Raw genomic sequence first — 22068 nt, forward strand, 5'->3', positions numbered from 1 at the left:
TCAAAAGGGCATCAATTATACCAGTGCCCAAGAAGAGTAAGGTGACGTGCCTCAATGACTACCGACCTGTGGCACTAACGCCGGTGGTAATGACATGTAACATGTAAGTCTATATGCAGACCATCTATTATGATACTCAACCTTATTGCAGTTTTGAAGCCTTTTTTCCCCCTTTCTGCTTTGAGAGAATAGTTTATTTTGCTCCCCCTCCACCCTCCACCCTCCCTCCTCCCTCCTCGCAGATGAGCAGTTTTTTTCTGACTGCAGTCACATTGCAAATTCAGCCCAGTGGAGTGTTTAAAACAGAGGCACCTCTTTATCTGCAGCGACTGTGGCTGGAATGTGTAGGAAGGAACTGCAGATGCTGGTTTTACACCGAAGATAGACACAAAATGCTGGAGTAACTCGACGGGACAGATACCATCTCTGGAGAGAAGGAATGGTTGACGTTTCGGGTCAAGACCCTTCTTCGGACCCTTAGTGAGGGGTGTCAGGGGAGAAGGCAGGAGAATGATGAGAAAAACATTTTTCACACAGAGAGTGGTGAATCTCTGGAACTCCCTGCCACAGAAGGTAGTTGAGGCCACAGTTCATTGGCTATATTTAAGAGGGAGTTAGATGTGGCCCTTGTAGCTAAAGGGATCAGGGGGTATGGAGAGAAGGCAGGTACTGGATACTGAGTTGGATGATCAGCCATGATCATATTGAATGGCGGTGCAGGCTCGAAGGGCCGAATGGCCTACTCCTGCACCTATTTTCTATGTTTCTATGTTTCTATGAATGGGGTTGAGAGGGAAAGATAGATTGAACGGCGGGGTAGACTTGATGGGCCGAATGCTCGACCCGAAACGCCACCCATTCCTTCTCTCCAGAGTTGCTGCCTGTCCCACGGAGTAGCTACTCCAGCATTCTGCGTCTATCTGCAGCGACTGGATGTGATGGGTGTCCTGCAAAATTGCTGTAGGTAACACCGCCAGGGAATGACATCAAACATAATCCCTGGTCCACGTGGGGCTGGGTTGTCGACATGTGATGCTGGTATAGGGGAGGGGAGTTCCCGAGATTGGATTCCCTTTCATAGAACTGAGCTCTCACTAATCCGTTAGATACAACCAGCTGAGCAAGCTTTGCTTCCTGACCTGCTGAGTTACTCCAGCTATCTTCGGTTTAAACCAGCATCTCCAATTCTTTCCTACAAAAGCAAGAATTAATTCCCCGCAGCAATCCTTGTTCCTTTTATTTGTTTTTTATTTTAATAAGCAACTTGGGGAAGGAATTTTTTTTTTCGTGTAAGAAAGACACAAACGCTGCAGCAACTCAGCAGGTTAAGCAGCATTTCTGGAGAAGATGACAGGGTGATATATCAGGTCAGGACCCTTTAGAAAGGAGATGAGGAGGAATTTATATAGACAGAGGGTGGTGAATCTGTGGAAATCATTGCCACAGAAGGCTGTGGAGGCCATGTCAGTGGATATTTTTAAGGCCTAGATTGACAGATTCTTGATTAGTGCGGGTGCCAGGGGTTATGGGGAGAAGGCAGGAGAATGGGGTTGAGAGGGAAAGATAGATCAGCCATGATTGAATGATGGAGTAGACTCTATGGGCCGAATGGCCTAATACTGCAATAAATGTGAATTTATAAACTTCTTCAGACTCAAGATACTGTTATTATTTCGGTAACCTGTCTTAATGCTATGTGGTTGTAGCATTTTAAAACAAGATTTTGTGTTAAATGCATAAAATGTCCTGATGCTCAGCACTTTTATGCACTTAACACAAAATAATGCAACAAATGTCGTAAAACCTAATCTGTTTATATAATATGATGGAAGGAACCGCAGGTGCTAGTTTACACCAAATCATTTTAGGTAATAGATGGTTTGATCCCCAGAGCAGTCAGTCTCTACAATCAGAAAGTCACGTAGAGATACAACATGCAACAGGCCCTTCAGCACAACACTAGTCCCGGTGTCTGCTCTTGGCCCGTATCCCTCCAAACCTGTCATATCCATGTACCTGCTAACTGTTTCTTAAATGTAGGGACAGTCCCAGCCTTAAATACCTCCTCTGGCAGCTTGTTCCAAAACCCCACCACCCTTTGCGTGTAAAAGGTCCCCATCAGATTCCTAATAAATCTTTTCCCCTTCACCTTAAACCTATGTCCTCTGGTCCTCGATTTGCCTGCTCTGGGCAAGAGACTCTGTGCATCTACCAGATCTATTCCTCCCATGATTTTATACACCTCAACAAGATCACCCCTCCTGGTCTCCAAGGAATAAATTCCCAGCCTACTCAACCTCTCCCTACAGCTCAGACCCTCTAGTCCTGGCAACATCCTTGTAAATCTTCTCTGTACTCTTTCCAGCTTGACAACATCTGCCCTATGACACGGCGCCCAGAACTGAACACAGTACTCTAACTGCGGCCTCACCACCTTCTTACACAACTATGCGTTGACCTCCCAACTTCTCCATATATTCTATACTCTACTTGCATAGTTCCAGCAACCTGCATTCTTTGCATAAACTGGGGGTAGGATAAGCGAATTATGTTAGGAATGATGGTAGAACGCTGAAATATTGGTGCTCTCTTGAATCAATGAGCAAATACACGTGGAAAGCATAACAGACCTGTGCTTGATCTGATCAGTTCATCTCCCACTGTGTGTCCCAACAAGTCGTATTGATTCAGGCGAGAGCCGTCTTCAGCCACAACCACAGATTTGTACGTCTCGTTAGTCCATATATAAACGACCTCAGAGTTCGGATACGCATCTATTGGGAAAACGACATTGAAGTTAGGCAATGAATCACTCGTTGATTGAATTGGAGATTCTTGCAACTGCAGATGCTCGCATCTTGAGGAAAACACAAAGTGCTGGAGGAACTCCGCATGTCAGGCAGCTGCTGATCAGTGGAGGAAGGAACTGCAGATGCTGGTTTACACTGAAGATAGTCACAAAATGCTGGAGTAACTCAGCGGGTCAGGCAGCATCTCTGGAGAGAAGGAATGTTTGACGTTTTGGGTTGAGACCCTTCTTCAGAATGCAGGGTCTCATCCCGAAACATCACCCATTCTTTCTCTCCAGAGATGCTCCCTGTCCCACTGAGTTACTCCAGCATTTTGTGTCTATCTTTGCTGATCAGTAGAGTTCCTCCAGCACTTTGTATTGTACCGCCAGTTGATTAATTTAGTCTGGCAACAACATTCTTGCAACAGTTGCAACATATATTGGGAATAAATTGAGTCATTTGCAACATGTCTTTGACATTTCAACAGAGATGAATGCATGCATGTATGGATATGGGTTTCCCTTTCCTATCTGGTGCTAATTTCAAATTGGCACCATTAGTATGAGAATCGGTGGCATTAACAACTCTTGAAACCGCTGAGCAGCGAATCGGACTGCACATGCATCAAACCAGGAAGTAAAAAGCAGAGACAATGATTCATTATTTTATAGAAAAAACAAAGATTGGTTTAGGGTTAAGGTAAAAGCAAATAGGGCTAAGATAAAAGCGAAAGTGCCATCAATTTAAAATATGATTTATATATAATCTACATATATTTATTATATATAATCAAAATTATATATACATACTAACAATGTTGTTTCACAGCAAGGAGAATGATAATTCAGTTTTAAAACATTGTTTTTGTCAGGACCAAACAATATTCTCCAGCAATTATGACTGTAAAGCATAAAGGCGAAGTTCCACTTCATTCAACAAAACTATGCCATCAGCAATTATAGTTCCTGGTGTAAACGGCTGAAATGTTGCAAACTGTATGCCGATTGTCTTTGCGAACACTCAAATTATGCACGCTGCGGAGAGGCAGATAATCCCTTACAACGTCCCTGGATTTCCTTGTTTAATTACCAGCGAGCAGACAATAGCAGTCGCTGTCATTTTTTGTGGTGCAACAAACAAAGGCGAACAGTGATAGCTTTGCCGTCACGTCAGGCCTGAAATCGGTGCATTGTCATTTCACTGGTCTTGTCTCCAAGTGTTAAATACGGCATGGGGCGAGCGTCATACGTGAATCCAGCTACCATTTGGATTACATGTATGTGATCCATATCCAATGTACTTGCCAAGACCTGGATAAGGTGACTATTACATTTTCCTGACTTTTGCAGAATATTTGAGATATTAATTCTACTGCACATACTGAGGATGATGATTCATGATGAATTCACCCACTTGGGGCTTTATCTTTCAAGCACACAATTAAAGTGGGAAATCCAAGAAATAATATTCTTTGCTGAAGCTATAATTGTTGGATAGCATCCCTTGCCCTTTACTTATCAATTCTTCAGGACGTCGATACACACCGTGTACGTTCCACAGCTATTTTTTCCCTGAATTCTTGAAGAAACAAGATTATACATTCATATCTGCAGGCTTGTGAATGCAGTTGAGGTGCTAAAGTACTAAAGTACTTCTTAATGAAATCTCTTAGTCACACTCCCACTTGATTTCATAGATAAATACAAACGTATATTTGCACAATTAATACCAGGGTTTCAGTATACTTGACTGTTTTCATCCTGAAGCAAAATAGAGTGGCACAGTGGTAGAGTTGCAGCTTTACAACGCCAGTGGTACGGGATCAACCCTGACTACAGGTGCTGGCCGTATGGAGTTTGTACATTTCCCCTGTGACCGCATGGGTTTTCTCCGGGTGTCATAGAGTTATACAGTGTGGAAACAGGCCCTTCGGCCCAACCTGCCCATGCCGACCAACATGCCCATCTAAATTAGTCCCACTTGCTTTCTTTTGGTCCATAACCTTCTAAGCCAACCCTATCCATGTGCCTATCTAAATGTTTCATAAACAGTGCTCCGGTTACCTTCCATATCCCAAAGTCATGCAGGTTTATACAGTAGATTAACAGGTTTCTGTAAATTGTCCCTAGCGAGTAGGATTAGAACTAGTGCATGGGTGATAGTTGGTTGGCATGGACACGGTGGGCTGAAGGTTCTTTCTCTAAACTAAACTAATATAATTTTAATATTTACTAGAAGAGAGAGGTCAGTTTAAAATAAATACTAAGAAAAACAGCAAATGCTCTTGGGCACATGTGACTATTTAGAGCATTTAGAGTGGTAGAGCTTGTGCTTTAGTCTCAGTCACTGAGTGCATTCAAGATAGAGATCAAACTATCATTGAATGTTAAAGGATTCTAGGAATAAGGGGTTTGTGCAGGAAAATGGCACTGAGTTGATCAATCAGCTCCTGACTACGTGCATATATGTCTGTACAGAGATTGTACGTTTCTCCCCGTGACCTGCGTGGGTTTTCCCCGGGTGCTCCGGTTTCCTCCCAAACTCCAAAGACGTACAATTTTTAGGTTAATAGGCTTGGTAAAACTATAAATTGTCCCTAGTGTGCATAGAATACTGTGAATCGTTGGTCGGCGCGGAGTTGATGGGTGGAAGGACCTGCTTCCACGCTGTATCTCGAACACCATCCCGACATCATACTCACCAATCAGCTGGGCAGGAGGCGGGCCGACTGAATTTGGACGTCTCACGGCATCGGGCGGTGACGTCATCATGCAACGGTACGCCAGACGGTGACGTCAACGCGCAACGCCACACGCTAGGCGTACGCCGTCAAGACGCTGCGTAAGACGTCAAGATGCTGCGTATGCCCGTCAAGACGCTGCGTACGCCCTCAATACGTCTGCGGGCCGACAGGCCATTGGCGCACGGAATTTTTGGACAGTGCAGGATTTTTGGAGCCCTGTGCGATGTCGGGACCAGATCCACACAACTCCATGCGCCTCCGCGGTTCCACACAACGCCATACGCCTCCGCGGTTTGAATTGGGACCGGCCCCGCACGGCCGTACGCCTCAAGCGACCACGTTTGGTCGCGCTAGACGCATGCAATCGCATACTGGTGGGACAGGCCCCTTACGCCAGCATTTTTGTGAATGTCCATGGAGATAGAACCTTGGTTTCGTCAGTTTCCAGTCTCAAGGATGACACAGGGGTATATGGTGGGTATATGGAACAAGCTGCCAGAGGAAGTAGGTGAGGGAGTTACTATAAAAACATTTGAAAGACATTTGGACAGGTACATGGATTGGGAAGGTTTAGAGGGATATGGGACTCAAGCAGGCAAACAGGACTAGCTTAGATGGGGTATCTTGGTCGGCATGGAAGAGTTGGCCAAAGGCCCTGTTTCCATGTTGAATTACTTTATGACTTCTGAAACTGTTGCACTCTCAACCCATTCCATTTAAAGTTATTGAATGCAACTAGGACACAATACTGTGAAACGTGATTTTTATTATGAATGAATGCCAGAAAGGAAATTTAAATTGTGAGTACAAAAAAAATAAAAACTGATTGGCAATCCATTTCCTTATTTGTGGTTGTTATGTACGATCAGCCATGGACGATCAGCCATGATCACCTATGTTTATATGTTTCCATGTTTCTATGTAGGCGCCTATATACAGAAGGATTCCATCTATCCAATATTCCTGTTTTTAAAAGTGACTCATTCCATATAACCATATAACCATATAACAATTACAGCACGGAAACAGGCCATCTCGGCCCTACAAGTCCATGCCGAACATTCAGATTAGTAACTGTACAAACCATTTCTAATAATTTACTATACTCAATAATATTATCTCAGTGCTGAATAGGATTGTCTCCTGTTAATGCAACCATGATTATCGCTTGAGAAGGAAGATTGAGCTGAACTTTGCAAGTCAATGCTGGTGGTTTTGAATGGAAATCCTGGCAACATCAGTTGAAGGATGCTCCTGTGTCCTCCCACATCCAAAAGACGTGCAAGTTTGTAGGTCAATTGGCTTCTGTGAATTACCCATCCAGTGTTGGATGCGAAATTGGGATAACATGGAACTAGTGTGCGGGTGATCGATGGTTGGCATGGATTCGATGGGCCGAAGGGCCTGTATCTCAAAACTAAACTAAATTGTATAACAGAGAAGATGGAATTTGACAATAATCTGCTGGATCTTATATGTAAATCTGTGGTCCAACAGATTTATATTTGAATATTATATTATAGTCTCAACCCGAAACGTCACCTATTCCTTTTCTCCAGAGATGCTGTCTGATCTGCTGAGTTACTCCAGCTTTTTGTGTCTATCTTAGATTTATATTTGGACTAAACAGTGTTAGAACACTATGTAGCAAAATAATGGGTTTGTTAGAGTATAAGTAAGTTTTCAACATTTTTTTTACCATCAGCCACTTTACTGCCTATATTTCTGCCTCTCTGGGGAACCACTCCAGTAATATTTCTTCTGCCTGAATCAGTGTTATAGAGCAGTTATAAGGCAATTGTTTGTGCATTACTGTGAAAATATGGTGCATAAAAGTATTTACTTCTAGAAAATGAATGTGATGGAACATGTTTATGTGTAATCCAGCTGAGAATTCATACAAGTATTTAATATAGCCAGCCGCCAGTTGTTCATGCACCTTAATTTAGTTCAACAAAGAAACTGACAAGTTACTAAAGAACCTTGATGCTCGAATTAAAAAGGATCCTTTGTTTGGTAGCTAGGTCGTGTGATATGGGACAGAGTTATTCAGAGCACTTTTAACCCCAACCAGGACAGGGCGCTATTTTAGCAAGGAGGTGAGGAGGAACTTCTTTAGTCAGAGGGTAGATAATCTGTGGAACTCATTGCCACAGAGGGCTGTGGAGGCCAAGTCAGTGGACATTTTTTAAGGCAGAGATAGACAAATTCTTGATTAGAACGGGTGTCAAATTCTGGTCAAGGCGAAGTTATGGGGTGAAGGCAGGAAAATGGGATTAGGAGGCAGAGATAAGTCATGATTGAATGGCGGTGAAGACTCGATGGGCCGAATGGCCTATTTCTACTCCTATAACTTGTGGACTTGTGACAGTGGTAGGTGTTTTGCAGGACGGAACTGCAGATGCTGGTTTACACCAAAGACAGACACAACATGCTGGAGTAACTTAGCGAGACAGGCAGCATCTCTGGAGAGAAGGAATGGGTGACGTTTCAGTTCTTCAGACTAAGAGAGTCTTTTACAATAAAGTCACACTGCCGCAGAAGGGAACATTGGGCCTTGGTTCTCATTCCAAGTAACAATGTAGTTGGAACTCTGTCTGTGTGAGCATCATTTGCCAATAGGACCTTTGAAATTCCACATGGGGTACAATGTTGGTATCCGTATCGATAGAGGCATATTTGTAACAGAGAGAGTGCAAAGCAACAATTTCACTCCAAACATTCGTAAGATTATGACAGAGTTTCGAGACAGATTAATAAATCATCCATATTTGCTCAGAGACACAAAGTAATCGCTCAGAATTGTGTCACCTATACTTTCAGCCTTTAAACAATCAGTTAAAAATAAAAACATGGCTTGTGTAGAAATGTCCTTATAATTCGGAATCAGATTGGTCGTTCCTGTGTAGGAGGGAACTGTAGATGCTCGTTTACTTCATTGCAAAAGGATTTGAGTATAGGAGCAGGGAGGTTCTACTGCAGTTGTACAGGGTCTTGGTGAGACCACACCTGGAGTATTGCGTACAGTTTTGGTCTCCAAATCTGAGGAAGGACTTTATTGCCATAGAGGGAGTGCAGAGATAGTTCACCAGACTGATTCCTGGGATGTCAGGACTGTCTTATGAAGAAAGACTAGATAGACTTGGTTTATACTCTCTAGAATTTAGGAGATTGAGAGGGGATCTTATAGAAATTTACAAAATTCTTAAGGGGTTGGACAGGCTAGATGCAGGAAGATTGTTCCCGATGTTAGGGAAGTCCAGGACAAGGGGTCACAGCTTAAGGATAAGGGGGAAATCCTTTAAAACCGAGATGAGAAGAACTTTTTTCACACAGAGAGTGGTGAATCTCTGGAACTCTCTGCCACAGAGGGTAGTTGAGGCCAGTTCATTGGCTATATTTAAGAGGGAGTTAGATGTGGCCCTTGTGGCTAAGGGGATCAAGGGGTATGGAGAGAAGGCAGGTACGGGATACTGAGTTGGATGATCAGCCATGATCATATTGAATGGCAGTGCAGGCTCGAAGGGCCGAATGGCCTACTCCTGCACCTAGTTTCTATGTTTCTATGTTTCTATGTAAGATAGACACAAAATGCTGGAGTAACTCTGCGGGACAGGTAGCATCTCTGGATAGAAGGAATCGGTGACGTTTTGGGTCAAGACCCTTCTTTAGACTGCGAGTCAGTGGCGAGGAAGACATAGAAACATAGAAACATAGAAATTAGGTGCAGGAGTAGGCCATTTGGCCCTTCGAGCCTGCACCGCCATTCAATATGATCATGGCTGATCATCCAACTCAGTATCCCGTACCTGCCTTCTCTCCATACCCCCTGATCCCCTTAGCCACAAGGGCCACATCTAGCTCCCTCTTAAAGACAACTTATCAGATCGTATTAGTGGGTTTGTCAAATGAGGGGCAATTGAATGGCCTCTAATTTCTAGGATTTAGGAAGTTGAGAGGAGATTTCTTGAAACAGAGAATTCATAATGTGTTGAACAGAGGAGAGGCAGGGAGGGTGTTTCCTTTGTCTGAGAAGCCTGGAACTGAAGATCATGATCTTAAAATAAGAGAAATGTATTTCATTCAAATGATAATAAACCCTTGAATTCTGTATCCCGGAGAGTTGTAGAGGGGTGTTTGCTTTCAACACTGGGATCAATGGCTCTCTAGATATCGGAGGGATCAAGGGATATGGAAATAGTGCAGGGAAATGGTGGAAGATAATGTTTGATTTTGCTGAATGGCAAAGGGTTCAAATGATACCTTATGCTTGCAATTGAAACAGCCCTTGGTCTCTTGACCGAGACACAAGCACTGGAGTGTTATTAGAGAATGTATGTGGATCTCGCAGGCATTTTGAAGGATGAGGGGAGAACTCATTGAAACTTACCGAATAGAGAAAGGCCTGTACAGAGTGGATGTGGAGAGGATGTTTCCACTTGTGGGAGAGTCTAGGACCAGAGGTTATAGCCTCAGAATTAAAGGACGTTCCTTTAGGAAATAGATGAGGAGGAATTTCTTTAGTCAGAAGGTGGCGAATCTACGGAATTCTTTGCCACAGAAGGCTGTGGTGGTCGTCAATGGATATTTTTAAGGCAGAGATAGATAGATTCTTGTGTAAGTAGGAACTGCAGATGTTGGTTTAAACCCAAGATTGGCACAAAATGCTGGAGTAACTCAGCGGGACAGGCAGCATCTCTGGAGAGAAGGAATGGGTGATGTTTCGGGTCGAGACCCTTCTTGATTAGTATGGTGTTAGGGGTTATGGGGAGAAGGCAGGAGAATGGGGTTAGGAAGGAGAGGTAGATCAGCCTTGATTGAATGGCAGAGAAGACATGATGGGCTGAATGGCCTAATTCTGCTCCTACCACACGAATTAATGACCTGTTTTCGCTACATAAGTGGTGCCTGCAAAGGGAAGAGGGAAACCTGATACACAGAAGCTTCAACTTTCCAATATTACAGAGCAATCCTCTATAGTATACCAAGAGAGTGCCTTACACAGACTTTCTTTCAATCTGGCTGCCAACAAGTATCAAATAAGTTACTAAAACTTTCATTCAACCCAGGAAACAAAAGCTTAATTTGCCAAATCTTAAATAGATTACTGAAGCAATATATCATAACAAATGCCCTGCACCGATTTTCAAGGTTTAACTGCAGATTTCTTTACTGATATACTCGCCGTATAATAAAGTTCCTACCATTAATCTTTCACTGTAGCCAGTACTACGCATCAAGATCGTAGACTGCACAGGAAGGCAATTCTGATGAAGATAGACCTGATATTGAAGGGAAAACTCCATTAAGTTCACCATGGAGTGGGCTGCAGTGCGGCGCATCGGGTAGTGCGGCTGCCGCAGAGCATGACTAACCCAGGTTTGATCCTGACGTCAGATGCTGTCCATTTGGAGTTTGTACATTGTCTGTGACCTCTTGAATGCCTCTCGTGATCCCAAAACTGACAGGTTGGGATGTTAATTGTCTACTGTTAATTCCACCTGTTATGTATAGATGGCAGTAGAATGGGGAGCGGCAGCAGTTAAAGGGCAAATGCCAGGATAGGTTGCAGGGAGTTGTGGGGAGAGGGATTAATGGCTGTCCTCTGCTAAACTGGGACAGACTCAATGGGCTGAATGGCATTCTTGCAGGTTTAGGTTTCTTATAGTCATGTGTACCGAGGTATAGTGAAGAATTTGTTGTGCATGCTATCCATTCTAATCACATCTTTCACGCAGAGGCATCGAGTCATAGAGTGATACAGCGTGAAAACAGGCCCTTCGGCCCAACTGGCTCACACTAGCCAACATGTCCTAGCTACACTAGTCCCGCCTGCCTGCGTTTGGCCCATATCCCTCCAAACCTGTCCTATCCTTTCACCTGTCTAACTGATTCTTAAACGTTGGATTAGTCCCTGCCTCAACTACCTCCTCTGGCAGCTTGTTCCATGCATCCACCACCCTTAGCGTGAAAAAGGTACACCTCAGATTCCTATTAAATCTCTTCCCCTTCACCTTAAACCCTCTGGTCCTCGATTCACCCACTTTGGGCAAGAGACTTTGTGCTTTGTGATTAGTACAGGTGTCAGGGGTTATGGGGAGAAGGCAGGAGAGTGGGGTTAGATCAGCCATGATTGAATGGCAGAGTAGACTTACCATATAACCATATAACAATTACAGCACGGAAACAGGCCATCTCGGCCCTACAAGTCCATGCCGAACAAATTTTTTTTTTTCCCCTTAGTCCCACCTGCCTGCACTCATACCATAACCCTCCATTCCCTTCTCATCCATATGCCTATCCAATTTATTTTTAAATGATACCAATGAACCTGCCTCCACCACTTCCACTGGAAGCTCATTCCGCACCGCTACCACTCTCTGAGTAAAGAAGTTCCCCTCAAATTACCCCTAATCTTCTGTCCCTTAATTCTCAAGTCATGTCCTCTTGTTTGAATCTTCCCTATTCTCAAAAGGAAAAGCTTGTCCACATCAACTCTGTCTATCCCTCTCATCATTTAAAGATTCTTAAACGTTGGATCAGGTCCCCCCTTAACCTTCTGCGCTCCAGCATAAAGACCTAACTTATTCAATTATCTCTGTAACTTAGTCTTGAAACCCAGGCAACATTCTAGTAAATCTCCTCTGTACTCTCTCTATTTTGTTGACATCCTTCCTATAATTGGGCGACCAAAATTGTACACCATACTCCAGATTTGGTCTCACCAATGCCTTGTACAATTTTAACATTACATCCCAGCTTGATGGGCCAAATGGCCTAATTCTACTCCTATTCCATACGACCTTATGATCTACCCAATCTATTCCTCTCGTGATTTCATACACTTCTATGCTCTAATGGTATTAGTACATAATACTGTATCATTCATGTATAGTATTATCATACTACACATCAATACAATCTGGCTACAAACAGGTGGAACAAAGGGAAAGAAGCAGCGTAAAATATAGCTCTCAGAATTGTATAAAACATTTCAATTCCAGGAAATTCTGAATATCTCAGAGAGTTCAAGTTTAGCCTAACCTCATGGCTTTGATGTCTCAATTTCTTGTTCCCCCTCGATGACATTTCTGCTTTGTAATCATTCGCAGGCATGGGTAATTTCTTTCAGCATCTCGAGTCAAATTCTGCTGCCTTGCAACAGGGCATCATAACACATGTTCTTACAATGTAATTACTGCCAATCCTTGAAATGCCTGGCAGGTTTTATGGGCTGCCTCCTGCAGTTTTGATCAAACCATTATCCAGAGCTGTGCATCTGCAAAGTGGAAAGAACCAGCCTCTCGCCTACAGTATTTAATTGGCTGGCTTTACAGAGAGTAATGGCTCACATTGATAATGTGAGCGGGTATTACACCATTTAAATGAATGAAGAAAACTCGCATTTATGATCTTCACCTCACCTCAATGCACTTCAGAGTCAATTAAATAATTTGCATGTGTAGTCACTGATGGAAAATAGACCACAAGGGAGCCAATTTGCACGCTGCAAGGCCCCGCAAATGATGGAAGACCAATTACTACTGGTTCGGTATCGTTGCCGGAAAATGTCCGGATTTCCTCGTGTAATTGGATTGTGGTGGCTTTGAATTTTCTGTAGAAAACGTCCTAAAGTAGCAATCAGCTCTTTGTCCTAATTTGTAAATTGGATCAGGAACTGCAACCTGACTCTTTTGCCTTCTATTTACCACTGAAAGTACGAAAATCACTAGATTCCCCGTTACTCTCAATGAGTCATAGAGTCATACAGCATTGAATCAGGCCACTTTGGCCCAACAACCAACCTGACCTCCCGGTGGCTCAGCACTTCACCTCCCCCTCCCATTCCATATCCGACCTCTCTGTCCTGGGTCTCCTCCACGGCCAGAGTGAGCAACACCGGAAATTGGAGGAACAGCACCTCATATCCGCTTGGGGAGTCTGCATCCTGGTGGCATGAACATTGAATTTTCACAATTCTATTAACTCTTGCTGTCTCCTCACTTTCCTACCTCTCCCTCAGACCTCGGGCTCCTCCTCCAGCTTTTTTCCTTTCCTTCTCCTCGCCTCCCCCCACCCCCCCTATCAGTCTGAAGAAGGGTTTTGGCCCGAAACGTTGCCTATCTCCTTCGCTCCATAGATGCTGCTGCACCCGCTGAGTTTCTTCAGCATTTTTGTGTACCTTCTCCATGCTAAGCAAGTTGGCATCTGGGCTGCACCATTTGTTGCATTTGGCCCACATGTCTCTAAAGCTCTCCTATCCATATATCCGGCCAAATCTCTTTTGTAAATCATAATTTTATAGCTTCCTCTGGCAGCTTGTTCCAGATACATACTTACTGCACGGAAAAAGCACCTCAGAGCCTCTGAAATCTCTCTCCTCTCACCTAAGGTCTACGCTCTTAATTTTAAAATCTTCTGCTTTGGGTAAAAGACATATGAGGTTGACGAGAATGATCCCAGGGATGATTGGGGTACCGTATCATGTGCGTCTGACAGCACTGGACCTGTACACGCTAGGGTTTAGAAGGATAAGGTGGCGTCCTCATTGAAACTTAGCGAATAGTGAAAGGCCTGGATAGAATGGATGTGGAGAGGGTGTTTCCACTAGTGGGAGAGTCGAGGAACGGAGGCCATAGTGTCAGAATAAAAGGATTTACCATTACAAAGGAGATGAGGAGGAATTCATTTAGTCAGAGGGTGGTGAATCTGTGGAATTTGTTGCCACCAGAAGGCTGTGGAGGCAGAGTCAGTGGATATTTTAAAGACGCAGGTAGATAGATTCTTGATTAGTACGGGTGTCAGGGGTTATGGGCAGAAGGCAGGCGAATGAGGTTGAGAGAGAAAGATCGATCAGCCATGATTGAATGATGGAGCTTATTCAATGGGCCGAATGGCCTAATTCTGCTCCTACAACTAATGAACATTTGAACTGTTGAAGTGCGGGGCAAAGCTTTAATAGAAACCTGAGGGACAACTTTGTTTACACAGAGGGTGGTACGTATGTGGAATGAGCTGCCAGAGCAGATGGTTGAGGCAGGTACTATCACACCTTGAGAATACATTTGAACAGGGACACAAACAGGACAGGTTTAGAGGGATATGTGCCAAATGCAGGCAGGTGGGACTACTGTAGATGGGGCATGTTGGTCGGCATGGGCAAGTTGGGCCGAAGGGCCTGGTTCCATGCTGTACGAGTCTATGACTCTATGAATCGTCTCTCTCGGGACCGCTTGTCCTTGCCCCTTGTCTCCCCCGCCTGTGACTAAAGAGGGGCCGAGAGGAAAGCAAACATTGGTATAAATTAGAGTTCGACGATGTTATTTCCTCCCCTATCATTACCAGATCCCACCACTGATATTGCATCCCTCTACCATCTCAGTAATTCTGCACATTTCCTTTCCTCCACATTGCCCCTCTCCCAGAACAGCCACACTACCACTGTCCTTAGTCCCTAGCTTACACTTCAATTGTCCACTCACTTCTCTCACTCACGTACCCAGTTCTATGCTTGTACATCATCACCACCCATCTCACATGTGGCGTAGGTGCCCCTCCTGTAACTTCCTTCCAAAGGTTAAACACTAATCTCTTGAAGGAACGGGTTTGTTCTTTATGTTGCTGACGACACGAAAAATAGAGCTGGAAGCTAGAAGGAATTTCTCATTTAAAGCGTTTATGGCGAACAAACATAAGTGGCAGACGAAGGGGTCTAAGAAATGGAGGTGATCGGCCAGATAGTTAGTGCAGGATGATGCACACGGCACCCAGTAATTTGTCAGGAGGTGAAAAAATCTCCAGAGCTTCACCCGAGGTGATTAATAATTAAGAAGGAGAGAGGGATAAGAAACTGCAGTTGCTGGGGTCTTGAGCAAAACACAGCACTGAAGTAACTTTGTGGGTGTCATGGCGGTGCAGTGGTACTGATGCTTCCTTATGCCCCTGTCCCACTTAGGAAAGCTGAACGGAAACCTCTGGAGACTTTGCGCCCCACCCAAGGTTTCCGTGCGGTTCCCAGAGGTGGTTGCCGGAGGTTGCAGGTGGTTGCCGGAGGTTGCAGGTAGTGGAAGCAGGTAGGGAGACTGACAAAAACCTCCGGGAACCGCACGGAAACCTTGGGTGGGGCGCAAAGTCTCCAGAGGTTTCCGTTTAGGTTTCCTAAGTGGGACAGGGGCTTTACAGCGCCAGAGATCGTGACCACGGGTGCTGCCTGTACGGTGTTTGAACGTTCTCCCTGTGACCGCGTGGACTTTCACTGGGCGCCCCAGCTTCCTTCCGCAGTCCAAAGATGTACAGGATTGTAGGTTAATTGGCTTCTGTAAATTGTGAATTGTCCCCAGTGTGTAGGCTAGAACTCACCCCAACCATGGACTGTTTACCCTCCTACCATCCGGGAGGCGCTACAGGTCTCTCCGTTGCCGAACCAGCAGGTCGAGGAACAGCTTCTTCCCGGCGGCTGTCACTCTACTCAACAACGTACCTCGGTGACTGCCAATCACCCCCCCCCCCCGGACACTTATTATTATTTATTCAAATCATTTGCTATGTCGCTCTTCCAGGGAGATGCTAAATGCATTTCTTTGTCTCTGTACTGTACACTGACAATGACAATTAAAATTGAATCTGAATCTGAATCTGAATCTGGAATTACCTTGAAACAGCTGATGAGGACTACTTTACCAGGGGGGTTTACTAATCATCTACTGGTTTCATGCTCACTGTTAACATACTGTACAAGTGTACCGGACAGGAACAGGCACTTTGGGCCACAATGTCCATGCCGAACATGATGCCTCTTCCCTAACTTCAAGTGATTCCCTCCATTCCTTGCTTGTCCATGTGTCTCTCTGAAAAGCCTCTTAAATCCCATTATCGTATGTGCCTCCACCTCTATCCATGGTTCTGCATTCCAGGCACCCATCGCTTTCTGTGCAAAAGGCTCTGGAAATACTCTCTTGCCCTACACATTTCCATTAAACGTCCCCTATGCACTCTAGTGTTGGACTTCACCGCCCTAGGGAGAAGGTTCTGACTGCCTAATGTATCAATGCCCCTAACATAAATGTATATACTTATCTCAGATCTACCCTTAACCTCCAGTATTCTATAGACAACTGTCCAAGTTTGTCCAAGCTTTCCTTGTAGCTGATGTCCTCTAATCCAGGCAGCATTCTGGTCAACCTCTTCTGCACTCTCTCCAAAGAATCCACAGCCTTCCTGTAAGGGAACTGCCCACAATTCCCACAAGTGGTGGCCTAACCAAAGTACTATAAAGCTGTAACGTGACTTCCTGTTAGTTATACCTATTCCTTAGTTCCATCGTTGATTTAATTTAACTTCTCAAGATGCTGCTGTAGCATTTGTGAGCGGCTTGGTCTTCTGGATACAAGTATTGAATCTTAATGCCATGCTCCTCTGTATCACTTTGAAGTTAGTTATGAGCTAAATCCTACCCGATATTTCATCAGATATAAAGCTTTAGATGAAACACCCCAGCCTTTTAGTTTAAATGGTTCCTTTCATAAGTTCTTTGTTTAATTTTAACATGTTAAAAAAAAAAACATTTCCACTTGCATAGCACGGCGCTGTGACTTTCTCATTCAACACAGTCCAAATATCTTTCCAGACAATCTTATGATTAATCTTGCAAGATTCATAGTTCCTTTTAATAACTTTGAACCATTTCAATTTTCAGCGCTGTGCCATAGAAATTAATTGTACTGTCTAGATTGAGAAATAATCTAATTGAAGAAAATGAATTTACTTGCATACAACATTAATTTGCAAATGAATAGCCCTCCAGACAATTATTTAAATTTTGTAATACATTTTCCCCCCATATTTTATGAAAACACATCACTCTTGGGTCTCGCAGGAAAACAAAATCATCACCCAGAATTGTCGTACAGAAAGAATGATTACTTTTCGTGTTGCTGATCACCCAGTCTTTCTCCTACTTTCATAATAATAATAATAATAATAATAATCTTATTTATATAGCACATTTTTAGTCAACTTGCATTGACCCCAAAGTGCTTCACATAATTACATTACATTTACACACAGGCAAAGGTGGGTGAAGTGTCTTGCCCCAAGGACACAACGACAGTATGCACTCCAAGCGGGATTCGAACCGGCTACCTTCCGGTCGCCAGCCGAACACTTAGCCCATTGCGCCATCTGTCGTCATTGACTCAACATTAGTTGTGAAGAAGGAAAAGCTTTCAGAAGATATATACAATGGAACCATGAAAAACAATTCTGGACTTCTGAAAACCAGTTGCTGGAGATTTGAAATCAACATGAGGGAGATTTGAAATCAACATGAAAAATGGTGGAAATACTGAGCAGATCAGGCAGCATCCGTGGAGAGAGAATTACAAAGCTGGAGATTAATGACCTTTCTTTAGCACTAAACAATTCCAGATAATTGACCATTTAAATTTATAATCCGAACTGATTTAAATTTCAGATTTCTGATGAAACATCTTCAATCTCTACTGTGTGAACTCTGCTTTCCTTACTCTCGGGATGCTGAGTCCTTTCAATTTTATCTTTCACGTCAGATTTCTAACAACTGCAGTGTTTTGGATTTCATAGATCTGGCAAGGTCAGTCAGCAGCTCAAACAATTGATAAGGCCTGGATAATGGAGAGGGTGGTTTCCACTAGTGGGAGAGTCGAGGAACAAAGGCCACAGCCTCAGAATAAAAGAAAGTACTTTTAGAAAGGAGATGAGGAGGAATTTCTGTAGTCAGAGGGTGGTGAATCTGTGGAATTCATAGATTCTTGATTTGTAAGGTGTCAAGGGTTATAGGGAGATGGCAGGGGAATGGGGATGAGAGAGAAAGAGCCATGATTGAACGGCAGAGTAGACTTGATGGGCCGAATGGCCTAATTCTGCTCCTAGAACTTGAGAACATGATTTATTTGGGCAGAATTGTGGTTGATCCATCTGGCCTCCATTACTCAGCATGTCTTTGACTTTGGTCTCTGTCGCTGTTGTATGGATGTATGGAACACTCTGTTTCTCAAACACCCATACACCTGACCTCCCAATCCCCTGGTGAATTTAGCCACAAGTTCCTCAGAGTTCTTCTTTAACCTCCTCCCAAGGATCAAGGATTATCTGCTTCCCCTCCAGTCCAATGGGTTCTGCGGTAGATATTGAGGCCCATTGGAGACCTGTTGAAGAGTCTCGGTCGGACCTGACCAAATTTGTGAACTGATGAAGAGTCCCAGATTTAACGGATTACCCGTTCTTTCTCCACAGATGCTAACTGACCTGCTGCGTTTTCCACTGAAACACAAAGTGCTGGATTGGAAGGAATGAATAAGGAATGTTTCACCCCGACGCGAAACATCGCATATCCATTCCTTCCACATATGCTGCCTCACTCACTCAGTTACTCCAGCACTCAATATTTCACTCAAGTTTCCAGCATCTGTAGTTCCTTGTGCCTCCATTCTACCCTTGAGTTGTTTTCATATTAATTTCAGTTACTGATATCGGCATTGTTAAAAAAATTATCTGTAAGTTAGTTCACCTTCAAAGTTGTGCATTCAGGTTTAATACTTAATCCAAGACCTGATATCACCAGTCCTTAGGTGATGCATTACCCAGCTTTGTCCTTAGGTGATGCATTACCCTGTTCTCCCCATTCAAATGGATATCAACGATTTCATGAAACACTTCGAAACTTACACTGTGCTTTGTTTAATATTCATTATGTCTCCATGAGACCTCATTTACTGTTGAAGATCATGCTTCACCCCAATGTAAGAAATGGAAGCAGGCTGTTCTTATCATGGGTGATTTTGGATCACAAATCTAGTTTCTCATCTATATTTAGATTATATTTCTCATCTAGTTTCTCATCTATCTTCTCATCAATCCCTTGAGCTCACCCAAATAATGTGTCCGTTTCAGTCAATGAATAATTTTGCAAATATCGTAAATATTACAATGCGGGCAAACGCAACAGCAGGATTTATGTGCAATTTTAACTCACAAAGAGTAATTAAATATTTTAATGGTGTTAAATGGGGAATTTCTCACCAAGCCTCGAGAAGACCATCTCAATAATTGAACATCTAGAATTCAGAGTCACAATTCTCTGATGAATGACATGTCTGGGGATGGTTAAAACTGGGGCAGTCGTTTATATGTTCCGACTGGAATGATGACTACAAATGTGCGGGGGAAAGTGTGGAGTAAGGAAGGTTTTCCATCCCCTGTTCTTGCTGGGTGTGGTGGTGATAATGGAAGCATTTTTCATCGAAGTGGAAGAGGTCAATACTCATCCCTCGGGTTTAACCACCAAAACATGATATAATTTATTTCACTATTCATTTTGCATCATAATTGCACAAAGGCTTGCTGTTATACTTGCCCAAATAGTAATACTAACAAGTCTGAAGAAGGGTTTCGGCCCGAAACGTTGCCTATTTCCTTCGCTCCATAGACGCTGCTGCACCCACTGAGTTTCTCCAGCTTTTTTGTGTAACCTAGTAATACTAACAATATTTACATAAACGTTAAATTGTCTATGGGACATCCTGTAATAAATTGTGAACCTCTCTGTTTGTGCCCCTTCTGTTGTATAATGGCTTGTTACTAACTGCTACATTAACTTTCGACGATGCCCCATCGAATGGAAATGTTGTCATACATGGAGCATTTGAATGCCAATGGGGAGGTTATTGTCCTTTACTCATTATCCAGCATTTCACAGTCTCGATCTCAGGAACTTAGGCCTTGAGTTTGGTTCCTCAATTTAACAAAAACAACTTCTGACGCAGTGAATCTGCACAATTTACATTTATACTAGAACCACACGATGGCCTTGACTCTCTCTGAATGATAGTGATAAATGAATGGGATGATTTATATCCAGGAGAATGGTCTGGCTGTACATGGAATCAACAGTGCCCCTGGCTTCAGAGGTTCAAGAACTATTGCCATTCTGCACCTGAATGTAGATCATTGTATTCAGATATGATTTCACACAGACTTACAGCTTCCAAATTTAAGGGGGCAAGCATGAACGTCCATTGGGAAGTCTTCTAGTTGCATGGGGCACTCAGCAGAAATGGTTAACCTGGAAAACAGAACATACAACCCACATAATGTTCCATTCACTGCACAGACCACTTGAAGATAAGAGTAATGCTTGAAAATCTCCTGTAGCTAACTCAGTGAAATTAGCCACAGTAAATATTGAGATCCGGCTTTTAACGAGCAAATGACCTAATCACCATTTGTGGTTAACACAGCAATTATAGTTTAATATGCTGCAAGACCAAAATCTATGGGACATTTTTGTTTCATGATTAAGGATGTGATGAATGATAAATCAGGGTTTAAGAGTGGGTTAAAAAACTAAAATGAATTTGTGAACTAAATGGATTCAACTGATTGAATGGTCAGCTTCACAGGACAAAATTGGGGCCAATAGATAATTTCCAGACAAGTTATTGGACATGCGGCCTAGGCTAGATACCTGACCTGGCGCATTGGTATCACCATGACAGCTGATACATTTAAATGTAAATAATTAAATAATCCCCCACTAAAATGCCGGCATCAGTACTGATGAATGCAGAACATGTTGATTCCCGTCATGGAAATCAGAGCAAATTTACATCCTAGAAAGAGGCCATTCGGCCCATTGTGGCTCTAATAGGAAAGAAAGCCGCTCAGTGCATTTTCAGTATGTGTAAGGATCATAACTCTGTGGGTCCCACCTCTTCAAGTGATCATCCAAATAGCTAGCAAATGCGCAAAGGATTTCTGCCTCCACTTCCCTTTCAGGCAGTGAGTTCCAGCCTGGCTGAGAAATACTTCCCTCACCTCACCTCTAATACTTTCAATAATTTATTTCAATGTATTTAAATAGGGGTGGCACGGTGGCGTAGCGGTAGAGTTGCTGCCTCACTGCGCCAGAGATCCGGCTACGATACGGATTATTGTCTGTACAGAGTTTGTACGTTCTCCCCGTAACCGCGTGGGTTTTCTCCAAAATATTCGGTTTCCTCCCACACTCCAAAGACGTACAGGTTTGCAGGTTAATTGGCTTGGTATGAATGTAAAATATTCCCTAGTGTGTGTAGGATAGTGTTAAGGTATGGGAATCGCTGGCCAGTGCGGACTCAGTGAGCCAAAGGGCCTGTTTCCGTGCTGTATCTCTGAACCAAACTATACCCTATGAGCTTAAATAATTCTGCAATGGGAAATAGGTACAGGGTACATCCAATTTACTCTATTCAGACCTCAAGGTGTCATTCTTGTCTATGTTGATTTGGTGGTGACTGAATACTAGTGTAAAGGTTTAGACAATAGACAACAGGTGCAGGAGGAGGCCATTCGGCACTTCGAGCCTGCACCGCCATTCAATGTGATCATGGCTGATCATTCACAATCAGTGCCCCGTTCCTGCCTTCTCCCCTTATCCCCTGTCTCCGCCATCTTTAAGAGCTTTATCTAACTCTCTCTTGAAAGCATCCAGAGACCGGCTGCCACTGCCTAAACTAA

At 43.5% G+C, this 22068-nt stretch overlaps 1 protein-coding gene across 1 annotated transcript in view; it reads right to left on the minus strand.

Annotated features, from left to right (window-relative positions):
* The window catches only part of gabra5 (gamma-aminobutyric acid type A receptor subunit alpha5), a 93295-nt gene that overhangs the window by 25951 nt on the left and 45276 nt on the right, over positions 1–22068 (minus strand). The window contains exons 6-7 of the mRNA XM_055636510.1: positions 20553–20635; positions 2631–2774 (exon numbers count right to left, since the gene is read on the minus strand). Of these exons, the coding sequence (XP_055492485.1) occupies positions 2631–2774; positions 20553–20635 (227 nt within the window). The remainder of the gene's footprint in view (positions 1–2630; positions 2775–20552; positions 20636–22068) is intronic.

Source organism: Leucoraja erinacea, chromosome 6, assembly GCF_028641065.1.
Source record: "Leucoraja erinacea ecotype New England chromosome 6, Leri_hhj_1, whole genome shotgun sequence".
NCBI lineage: Eukaryota > Metazoa > Chordata > Chondrichthyes > Rajiformes > Rajidae > Leucoraja > Leucoraja erinaceus.